Here is a 12,573-nt window from a genome sequence, read left to right on the forward strand (position 1 = left end):
CTGTGTTTCTGCAGGGATGGCTTTGGCCAGGATGGGTGGCAGCAGAGCCTGTGTCACTGCAGGGGTGGGGGCATGGCTTTGGTAGGGACAGGCAGGGGCATGACTTGCACTGCTACAGACTGAGGAGCAGCTACTGGGGTTTGAGTGGCAGCAGTGCACATTACCCTGTAGCTACCCCTACAAAGATGTTTCATAAGGAACCACCCCTGCAACACATGCAAGAAAACCGACAACAAAATCACAGTCCTGTCACAATCCTTATTGTCACCACCCGAGAGGTTTCCATCCCCTTGCTCTGTTGGTGTCACTTCAGTACAATCATCAAAGGGCAAAGTAAACTTTCCCCAAGTAAAACCGAAAGTGTAATTAGTAACAGAATCCATCATGTGATGCCCAAGATACGCAGTTAGAACCGTTATCCAACTAATCATATTATACACCCGAATTGCAAACCACACCAAATCAGCACATTTAAACCTTCACATAAAAACACAAACAGTAAATAAACACATTTGGCAGGTTAAACGGAGCTGACTCAATTAAGTGCAAACAAAGCTCTTTAAAGGCACAATACAACATTTCATTTAAGAACAACGTGATGTGAGCTGTCTGTTCTAATCTCTGAACAAGCTGGAATTCAAACTATTCAGGCAATCTATCAAAGCTCCTGGTCGAGCCCTGCTTGTGCCCGATGTTGGGCGCCAATAAATCTGTCGTGGTTTAGGCTGAATTGGCCACTGGGAATGTGGGGCACCCTAGATGGGATCAACAGATGCTCTCCCCCCAACTCTCTTCAAAGAGAGAGGCAAAGCAAGGAAAGAGAGACTTACGTGTTTAGAAGGAACTAAACTACTTTAATGAAATACTAATAACAAAATAAGAAGAAAGTAATGAAATATATACAAAACTGTATTAAGCTCCCAGTTCGTGGACTCAGTGGTGGGAACTGGATTCCAGATCTGGATTCAGGATCAGGACCAAAGGCAGATGAACAGACAAGAGTTCTCCTTGGGTGCCAGACATTGAAGAAAGAGGGCTGACCCTTTGATCCTTCAGCTTTTACACTGAGCATGAGGCAGATGGGATGGAACACCCTGTTGGTCAGTTTTGGGTCACCTGTCCCGTCCGCTCATCCCCGCAGGTGGGACCCCACTGCACTTTTCCACTTCTGATCCTCCAACGTTTTTTGCCCAAATAACAAAGTTATCTGGCCTTGGGTGTTACAGCAAAAGTATAAGCAAGAGCCTCTCTGCATACCATTCCTTGGCATCAACTATAAACATAGGTCTTATCACTCTGAGAGCGAACAGTGTCTGCAAAACATGCAGCTAATTTCAGCAGTTAGAAGAGGCCTAGCTAAGAACCAAAGTTACTGAACAAAATTGGTCCCATTTTACCTCAAACCTCACTGGCTAATTACGGGTAATTAACACACCTATTTCCCTTCACACAGGTTATAATTAAGAACCTTGTAACCTCTGAAGTGTTCCTAGGGCACACTTGAAATTGGTGAGGGAATTCTTAATCAATCAGCTTCAGATATCTCATCAAGGTACATATTCTTCCCGGCTGCACTTAAAAGGAAAGGACGGGGCAGAGGGAGCAAGAGTGTGCATGCATTGTTCCCACCACATACATTAGGTTTCTGCTCAAAATTCCATTCTGTGGGAGCCTGTCTCTTCACTGTTTATAAGTGGAGCCTAGAGAGAGATGATACCACTAGCTTTGGGGGTTATCCACCTCCAACCTGTCTTCTCCGAAAAGAAATCCCCAAAAGAACAGATACAGACACTTCCCTGAGTTAAATGACAAGAAAAAAAAATTAAATGCAGCTCTGAACACAGTGAGCATTCTCACATTGAACTTATATTTGGAGACATTGTTGACTTAGGAAGTAACGGTATATTGAAACAGAATTAAATATATCAGTTGCTAATTATCTTTTTGACAGAAATGAACACTGGTTTACCATGTGCCTATAATCTCTGCTTCTTGCTTGCAGAAAAACATTCACATGACAGGCTTCCACTCATCAGAAAAATACCTCTAAAAGGAAGCTGATGAATAAGTGCTCCCTTCTCTTGCAAAGGAACAAGAAAGTAGCAGAAAGATGACACTGTACAGTGAAAACTAGCTTCCATTATTTTACCAGCCAACCCAGCTTGTACCGTAGAAGAATTCAAAGCAAACCTAACTGTACTACTGCAGGGAGTAAAAAGTAATTTTTAAAAATCAGGTTTGTTTACTTAGATTACAGCACTAAGTAGTCTGTGCTCTAATTTCATTGGTTATTCTGTTTTGCAATATTGTATCAAACACAAGGCATTCAAACTGTACTAGCTGCAGAAAGTCTCGTGGCTCCTATTGTTTGAATGTGTTATTCAGTAATGGAACAAACGCAGCTTGCTACTATAAACATCAATATAATTGTACTTTAAATTTATGCTGTAGTCTGAAAGCCAAAGTGAAAAGTTCAGAGGAAAAAGTCAGAAATCAAGCTGAACAATGTATTTCCTTCCTTTCCTAAGCTAGGTATGACCACAATGAATGGAAGGGACAAGTGCATGTGGGGGTGGGGGGGTGTTGTGTGTCAGGTTTATTCCATCCCACCCCTTAAGACAGTCGGCCAAAATTGACATGTGAGTATCAAATAATTATCTGTTGAAATTTCTGCTGTTACTGATACTCCTGTATGACTTGACACTGAACTATGCTTGTTCCTTGATTAGGAAATTTCATTCCTGCAAAATCTTGGCAACAGAATTCTTTTCCCATTTTCTATGAAGTTTCCCATTTTCAATAAAGGGCATTTTATCTTCAAAATGACTTCATCTTCACTAGTGCGTACACAGTTTAAACTCTGACTATATTAAAGTGTTCAGTTGTACATCAGGAAAGAGATATGCCTTTGTTTTTCCTTTTTTTTTCCCACAACATAAAATTGCAATTATGGCAGCAGTGAGAAGTAGGGTTTTTTGTTGCCCAAGGTAAAACATAAAATTCTATGCACACTGATGTATGCTATGACCCAGAAATTTTAACCCCAAGAATTAACAGCATGTTTCTCTACTAAACACAGTTGACAAAGGTCTGGTCAGCTGTAACACACAGAATGCCTGCTGAATGCTTCCTACTCTGCAAGTCCCCTGAATTCTAACATTTCCCTTTTTTTACCCCTCGCATTGTTCAATCTCTCAATTCAGACAACCTGCCCTCAAACAAAGAATACAACAACATCCCTTTGAATTTATGCATTTGTTTTAAACTGGTACATCAAGAGGAAAAATATTTTTAATAAGACTGCATTCTTTCAGTTCCGGGAAAGTGAACTGCTGAACAAGAAAAGTAATGAAAGCTGAGCCATGTATTCTTGTTTATTCCCCACAGAGGACAGCATCTAATTCAAAGTTAACAATTGCATGATTGAGCATCTCTTTCAACAGCAGTTAGGAGGGCTGTATCAGGCCTACACTAACCACCAGGGCCTCCATAACCACTGTTCCACAAAGTAGAACTACCTGCACATTACATTTTGGTCTGTTTTTTTTTTTTTAACTCATTTCCCCTACTAGACTGGTGCTTTTATGTAGTTCATAATACCAATAGCTTGTAGAAGTGGTGACTATTACACCATATGATTTGGAGGCAAAGAGCAACCATGTTTAGCAATGAGAATATAATTCAGCTCATTTTCATGACTTGCGAGGTCGTGAGATAACCCAATTATCATTTTTATGTTGTTTTTTTAAATATGAAGGGAAATCTATATCATCGAGTCATGCAGAAGTATGTTGCCTACATTTTAAATCTAGTGACAAATAAATAGAAGTGCACAGTTCGAAAGTGTTTATACAAGCCAGACTATAAATGACTGATTGACTGATAGACATTTGAATAACTAGATTACTAATAGTGTTTACCCACATATAAAGAAGAACAGTTGGCAAAGTATAGGATTACTTTCCTGGTTACAAAATAAGAGTTAAAATATCACATTTGTGCCTTTTAGTATTCTTCATGAAAAGGGAAGTGGTATATAAAAAAATGTATACAAAAAGCTGGAGTATACACCTCTTTTAAACAAAACCATAATCAGTCTTTAGTTCTTATTTACATGGTTCTATGAAAAACAAGAAGGAATGACATCAGCAAGAAACTGAAATTTGACCTAATATTTTTGCAACCTCAATCATATAAGGAGGTTACTAGATTGCTCAGCTCCTTTGTTTTTTATTTTATTCACACCTGCTAAGCCTTAGTATCTGCCAAATTGGTGGGAAACATAAAAATGTATTCTTCAAGCTCCATATAAGAGTTACAGAAGCTGCTGCTCTGCTTTCAATCAGCTGAAATGCTATTATAACAAACAGTTCTCAATTTGCTGTTCTCCAAATTTAACAGGCAAGACTTCAATATTCCTTCGAAAAAAGCCACATAAATATTTTAGAGAAATGTAATACCTTGCGTCCAGCTGTTCACTTGCAATTCCTTCTGATACTTTGAAAAGTTCTTTTAAAGTAACTGCTCTACAAGCAGCAGAACTAACAAAGCCTGTTTAGGGATCATGTCTTTTATTCACCAGCCAGTCAATATACCCTCATCAATTTACCCACATTTTTGCTGGCAGCCCTGGCAGACAAACCTTGTAAAGCAGCCCAGACTTGCACAGAGCTGGCCAAGCAGCAGAGACCACACTGACAGGTCTGCTAGCCAAGTCAAAAGATATACAGCAGCAGTATGCTCCATCATTGTCTCAGGCAGCACTTCTCTCTGTGTCCCTTCCCTTCTATTAAGTCAGTGATGTCGATGAGCCTGTAAGTAATAGAGCATTTCACAGTTGTATCCCTCCCCCAGCTGCTCAGAAGGGTTTTTGGTGGCCAGAAAAAAATGGTTTTATAGGAAATATGAACTAACAGACAAACCATCACTATTTTGTTTCTCCAAGTAGTCAGGCTGGAAACTACTTTCTGGTCAGAACATACACTAACATCTGCATATGAAACCATATTCTTCAGGTCATATAAACCAAAATGTTCCTCAGCTGCAGCACTGCAAATTCTATTGCTCTAAAGGTTTTGAGAGAAAAGTACTAGAACACCAAGTGATACAAGTGACCCAGCAAATAGACCATGGTTAAAAAACGCGCTGAATACAAACAACACAGAAAAAACACAACTTCCTCTCCTAAAGCTCAGTAGTTGTGCAGAGCTGATAAAGGAAACAACACTTTGCCATTTTTATTTAAATAAATTGCTTACTATTCTGGTATGTTTATGCAGCTGCTTCTCAGACCCCCTTTTTAAATGCTTTTTTTCAGACTGCGTTTTAAAAATCTTTCATTCAACATTTGAAAAACAAAGAGGTAATTGATGCATAAAATTTATTTTAATATTTTCCTTTTAAATTAATGAAACCTATTTACAAACTCAAAATGTCTTTTTGCTAAACCACGCAGAACTATAACAACATAAAAACCAAGTAAGTCTAATTAAAATGGTCTAAAATTCCAAATGCTGTACTATAAAGCAAGGTCTTAATCTAGAAATATGCTAATATTTAGATACAATGTTGTATTAATAACTGAAATACAGATTCACAGACAAGTGAAGTAAGTCCAATACCTTTAGCCTCCAATTATCTCCTACTTCTGTTTTGATCCTGTTCAGCCAATTTTCATCAAAGTAAGCTGGATCTCTGAAACACAAAAGATGTAGAGTATTCATTAAAAAAAGGTTACAGAAACTGTGAGGTTACTTTAGTGATTAAGCCCCTACATCAGGCTGAGGTTACTTAAATGACTACCTCTGTATCCAACGCGTGGCCTGTATATAGAAGTTCAGAATCCTGTTACTACCCACTTTTCTAAGGCTTCGTACTCTGTTGACAGCACAGCTTTATTTGTGTGCCCTGAGTAGCTAATACTTTTGAGGAAGTTGCTGTACTTGGAATGCATTTTGCCAGTTTTTCCCTCTAAGTTCTTCTAATTTATCAGCTGGTCAGGAGCAATATTTGCTTGTATTACTTGAAAGTGTTACAAAAATTAGTACTTTTCCATATATTGCAGATCCCTACTGCTATACACTTCTTACAGCTATTCAACTTTTAAATAGGAAGCTTGAGACTGAACAAATTTGTCTTCTGCACTTTTGATGAGGCAATCAAGATAAAGAATAGAAGAGCACTTATTGCTTGCAGAGTATACTTCTATTTGTATAAACTTCTTCCCTCTCTTCCTTTTTCTTACACGCACCTTCTTGTTGCTTCTTCGAGACAACTCCCAAGACTATCTTGCCACCAAGTTCCAGGATCATCTAAAAGGCTAACATTTTCTACTGTTCTCTTAAGTCAAATTTTTCTTATATCATACAGCATTTTGGAAATCAGAACTAAGGAGAGAGAATGCACTACAAATAACTGGTTTAAAAGGAGTAGGTCAACACAATATAAGGAAAGGCTCAAATTTCATCCAACATAAAAAGTTAATATAGCCAGGGGGAAAAAAAAACAACCTTTCTTTTTTGTAAGCATAAGGCTCTTAAGAGTCAGTGTGGTTGGCCAGGTTAGAGTTTCATGTGAAGTATTCTAACTTCTGGATTTACACGGCTGCATTTGCCACTGAGTACTATTAGATTTACTGCTGTATCCTCTACAGATACAAGGGTTCTGGACTGAGCTCTTTTTTTACGGGCAAGATGCCGTGGGCACTTTTGGTGAAAGCTCAAGAAAACTATGAATGTGTCTGGAGATTCAAATGCAATTATATCATATATATGCTGTAAACTAGCAATTACATCAATACAAAGCACAGACTTTGTAGCCACACTTTGTACCTGATGCACACTATGTACTGTACTCCATCTTCCCTATAATGTCTTCACAATGCATCAAGATCTGCCAGCAATCCATGATACAATACCCAGCAATGGAGAGAGATCACAAACAGCAATGTTTCTCTACTGACACATTCCAACTGCTATTTTTACACATTCTGTTACATACTCTGGTGAAGATTACGGCATATTGCCTTTCCTCTGACATGGCATCTGCAAACATATAGCTCAAAGAACAGCTTTAATTACTAGTTATGTTGATGACTTCAAATTACTCCCATTCAAAAACAGTGCAGTTCAAGCACAGATGACAGAATCTTAAACCATGAAACAGAAAAAGAAATGACTTATCCAAAGTTTCATCTGCTTTTGAAATAGATGTTTTCAAATAGTTTTCAAATGGTCTCTCTGCCCTCAGAAAAAAGGTACACCTAAGAATGAAATTGATTCAAATACATACAAGATCTACTAGATATAATGAAGGCTCACATTCAGCTTTTACATGAAACAAATGGCTCTCCTTGCAAAGTTTTAAATTGCCTAACTTCCACTTAATCACAATAAAATCATCTGGACAGTAATGAAAAAAATGAGACTTCAAGCCCCATGTAGCCCTACTTGATTCTGTTTGAGGTGTGGAGTTCAAAAAGCATCCTAGTATTGTTCAGACAGGTGTTCTGGGAATTGCCAGCAGCCAAGTGAGCCTTGCTTACAACAGACACACAATTACAAAGTGTTTGTGCAGCTTAGTGAGAAAGCAGGTAAGCCTTATTACCTATGCTTCACCAGCAAAGAAAACCAATGGGACTTTCTTAAGGACTGTATCTTATAATGGTAAAGATTGCACTTAGTCACTAACATCTCCAGCTGCTTCAAGGCTGCAGTGCATGAATATACAAATTCTTGACTTACCATTTTCACTGTAAATCGTTACTCTAACAAGCAACATGGGTAAGCATAAACAACTGCCCACAAGCAGAATTATATTTCAACTTACTGGATGCCTAATATTGCATATTTGATTTTAAACAACATGGGCACCAGCTGAGGAAGAGTAACAAAATTTTCAGGGTCAGCTCCAACTCATTCCACTCTGGAAGCCTGTACTTCAGTAGCAACTGAGTAGCTTTTCTCAGCTTCTACTGCAACAAAAGTAACACACCGACCAGGAACTGGCCTTCACTGTCTTGTTGGAAATCTTAGGCTACCTACACCTTTATATATGTCATCAGACATATATACGGTCCCTGAGAATTAAATCTAAACTCAGTGTGGTAGTCCTCTCCCACAGATCCCACTTGTTTTTTAAGTAAACAAAACTCATGGAAATATTCAGGAGTCCAGCAGCTGATAAGGAATCCACTCTAAATCATCAACAGAATAGTCAGAATAGTACCAACAATTCTCTTTACAGCACCTCCATGCAGATTACACACTAATTAGTACCATATTGCAAAAACACTTTGCCAGGAATACAAAAAGCAGAAAAGCAATAGGTTAGGTATCAACACCAAGCAAATCTGTGATCTATGACCATCCTTTCCTCATCCATAAATCACTTCAGAATCATTCCTAGTATGCCATTATAATTTTATTTCTGTCCTCAAAAGTCCGACTAGGTTTCAGAATTAACGCAAATCGCAATTCTTTCTCTGTATACCAAACTAATGGAAATCAAATCTGAAATAAAAATTTTTCCATTAAAATTTCTACAAATACATTTTAAAAGTATCTTCCAGACATTAGGTTATTCACAGACCTCCCTCTGCTGAATCTTTAGGCATCATGATTCAATCATATTCAGATTTCTTTAACTCCCTTAGTCCAAGTCATTAAGAAAGATGCTGTCATTTCTTACAGAGTTTGAAAAAGCATGACCTAAGCAAATATGAAAACAAGCAGTTGAGAAGTGAGTGGCTGTGATTACAAAACCTACCAGATCATTTTGAAGAGGTACTGCACTAAACAAGAGCAGCAGAAAACTGACCAGAGCATCATCATTACCATGACATGATTTGTTTGAACCAAGCATTCTGAATTCAGTACGTTCTGAGCCTAGATCCAAACTTGGACAATGTCTTCCAGTGGATAATTTTCCAGGTTTATAAAGGTATTTGTCTATCAGTTGATTGCTGCTTAGTATCGGAATAGGAACACAGATAACTGGGACTATTCTTCAGAGCACAAGATACTTACATTGTTGTTAATGCTTTACCGCTTCATGTGATGTTGTTTTCAGCAGTGCTCATTTATACCTTCTCCATCTTATTTTGTATGCAAATTTTCCTTTATTTAAGCGATCATCTCTGCACATCGTAGATGCCAAGAGACAGAAATATTCTTCTGAAGAAAACCAACCCACGGAGCATGTAGTATAACTCATGACCATTACTCATTTTAACAGTGTTACAGTAAGCTGCATAAAGAAATGTCTGTTTACAAAAATTTCCTTCCCCCAGTGATATACAAAAGTATGGCTTTTGTGTTCTGCATGTGTCAAAATATACACAGCATGCTGCAATGTATAATGTAACAAATGAATAATTCATCAAGTGGGGCACAATGCACAGATGACAAAAGAAAATATGTATCATCTCTTACATTTACCAAGGCCAGTACGACAGCCAAGGAAAGAATTAAAACCAGAGGGGCACCTGGTAATAAACAGTCTCCAGAATGGGATGAAAGCAAAATTTAAAACTGTGATATAAAACAGGGAATTGTGCTTTTCTAGGGATACCAATGGACAGTGAAACCATGAGTAGTATCAGTGAAGGCTACAAAAAAAAACATGAAGAAAAGGAGGATGCAATTCAGAAGCAAGCTATGGCACTTCTATCGGCTCTAAACAGCATAAGCTACATGATCTTAGGCAGACAGCCTACTCATAGACAGTTCAAACATTTTCTTTTGCTTCCAATCTTTACTCCTGGACTACAGCACTCTGTAAAATAATCATCAACACTGATTACGTACAGGCATTTTATTTTACTGTATTTTAAACCAATTCTAGTCAGAGGGACCAGTAACCTTCACATCTGAACACCAATGAACAATGAATCCTACAGAATAATAAAAAAAAACAACAAAAAAACCCTAAAGCACAGGCTGAATTCCTTCCTCTGAGATAATACAGTTAGCACTGGAGAATTCCATTCAATGGTACTTCAACATGAAATTCGAAGATAAAGATGATATGATAAAAAGAAAGAAAGTGTCCTTCAGGGATTTACCAAGACCTGTTTATTAATGACTGACTCTGTAAGCAAAATGTTTATGCTTGGTTACGTAGTACACATTTCTGCCATTTCATATCACACACTACATCAGTGAAAAGCTTCTGAAAGTGTCAGTAATTCCCTCTGTACCCTTTTCTTCTCACATTATGGAAAACTCTGCTATGTGAGTTGTTACATCTGATGAATGGCCCTTACTTACAAATGGGTTTCTACCTTGAGTGCAAAAAATATTGAGAACAATCGAGACAGATGCTGGCACCTTCTGAACACTTGACACAAGGTGCAGCTGTTTTTTAATCAGCTGATGAATAGTCTTCCTCTTTTTCTTTTACTGACAACAAATCCTACAGTTGTGTTGTGAAAATTTTCTGTGTATCTAAAGCAACTAATTCCCTGAACAAGGGATCTCTTTGAAACTGTTCCTCATCATAAACTACTGTCTTAATTTCTTCTTGTTTCCACTATCTCCTGCCCTCCTAAGTACCAATGAACTCTTTCTATGTAGGTGGAGGTTAAAAAAAATAAATGAAGAAAGAATAGAGAGTCCAGACTTCTAAACTTCAAAGTTTTCAAGAAGAAATGCTATCCTTACTCTCTTATGGAAATATATCCAGATCACTGGATCACCCCAACATCTTTCAATTTTCATCAACATTCTGCCTCACTTAATTTGAGTTCTTCACTGACGGCATTTTCTTCATTCACAGTAAACTCCCTTTTTTTTTTTAAAAAATTCTCACTGGATATATTAATCTGCACTTTAAGCTGTTTTCAAACATTAATTTATTATAGTTAAAGTCCTGATGCACCCAAAAGTTGTCAGCATTCTCCCGTCACACCTTTATGTAATTAACCTGTTAGTATCATTAGCCTCAAAGAACACACTGATGAAGAACCCTAAACGGGAGGCAGCTATACTGAAAGACACCCAAATTTCAAGGAACATGCATTACAAAAATAGTTTGCTCTTGTCAAAGGAATACGAGTAACAGCATTTAAGCTCTATGTCTCCAGTTGAGACAATAAATTTGTCCTTTGAAGATTAACTTATTAAGAGATTTTCACGTCAAAGCCACAACTGTTCAAGTTTTCACTGCAAATGACAGTTTGCAGTGACCTGGTCCTTTTAGGCTGGGCTTGCTCTTTGCTATCATCACTTATAACCTCGCTAACATCACTGCATAACCTCGAGCACTGAACTGTCTTGCTCTTACACATTTCAATACCTGCAAAAATTGTCTTCTATATCGTTATCTTTCTTGCCACAGAGAGGGAGCCAGTGCTGCTAATATAAAAAGAAGGGTAGACTGGAAAAGCCTGCTGTAGACTTGCTTCATATCGTTGAACATTCCCTGATTCCTGACTACTTTTTCTTCCCTTGGTCTCTGTTTGAAGGAGGGAAAGGAGGATTTCACTGATAGTGTGGAATTTGTTTTTGTTTTCAAGAAAGAATACTTAAAATGGCTGTGTCAACATGTGCCTGATCAGTTTTCTAGTCAACTATACAAACGCTGATCGCCTTATTTGGCCTATGTCCCCATCTCGCATGTCGAGGGAAACAGATGATGTCTGGCTACTCTGCAACCCTTGGTATCTACTTCAAAAATCAATTGGAGCCATCTTCTGCTAATAAAAAAAAAAAAAAAAGCAATAACATTTTCCCTCAAAAATTACTTATATGTTATCATTCTGGTTTCACAACACAAGATTATCTTGCTGCTGCACATCAAAGTTTATCTCAACAGGAGCACAGTCAAGATTTAGCAATCTTATTGCTAAATCTCTGCATGAGAATCAATATATTCATTGCACAACTATGCAAAATGGTAAATCTGAAGCACAACTATCAGAAAGTAAGACAGCCAAATACTAATTTTTTTATCAGGTTCAAATTATTACCTAAGGCATAGAGAAAGAACTTCAAATTGCTTAGCTGATCTCTACATATAAACTGGGTAAACTAAAGAATTCCCGCATTCACTGTTAGCATGGCAATTGCTACAGGAAATATTTTAATATCACGCTACAGAAATGGAATATTTGTATTGTACATCTCTTTTTAAAAGATCAGTTCATCAGCTGAAAACAGTTGCTCGGAACCATTTTCCTTTCTTAATATCGAGGCAGGCAGAAAGGCAGTATTTCAAGTCATGGGAGTACCAGACTAAAACAGTAAGTTCATTGAGGGGCCTTTGACACTGAAGTTTAATTTTGGTTTGTATCAAGGTATATTATGTTTTAGATCCAAATACTGATTAGTCTTTGAACTAGTCTGTGGGAAATTGGCTAGCTGAGAAGGGTAACATAGATATGATCCAGCTGGCCGAGCCGGAGCTTGGGAAACATCGGACCCAGTTCCTGTGATTGCTAATTGGCAAGGGCACCCTGACCCTGACTGCAGGTGCTAGACGGTGATGAGAAGCCTGTGATTACTCAGGCATGGGAAAAGAGGGAGTAGTTGCATGGGAGAAGAAGAGGTAGCTAGCCACAGATAAGGAGCTAAG

General features: G+C 38.0%; 1 protein-coding gene across 1 annotated transcript in view; it reads right to left on the bottom strand.

Moving 5' to 3' along the window:
* Positions 1 to 12,573, bottom strand: part of HOOK3 (hook microtubule-tethering protein 3) — an 82,226-nt gene that overhangs the window by 59,589 nt on the left and 10,064 nt on the right. The window contains exon 2 of the mRNA XM_009883296.1: positions 5,622 to 5,694. Coding sequence (XP_009881598.1) covers positions 5,622 to 5,694 — 73 coding nt within the window. The remainder of the gene's footprint in view (positions 1 to 5,621; positions 5,695 to 12,573) is intronic.

This window comes from Charadrius vociferus, unplaced genomic scaffold (assembly GCF_000708025.1).
Source record: "Charadrius vociferus isolate BGI_N301 unplaced genomic scaffold, ASM70802v2 scaffold343, whole genome shotgun sequence".
Lineage (NCBI taxonomy): Eukaryota > Metazoa > Chordata > Aves > Charadriiformes > Charadriidae > Charadrius > Charadrius vociferus.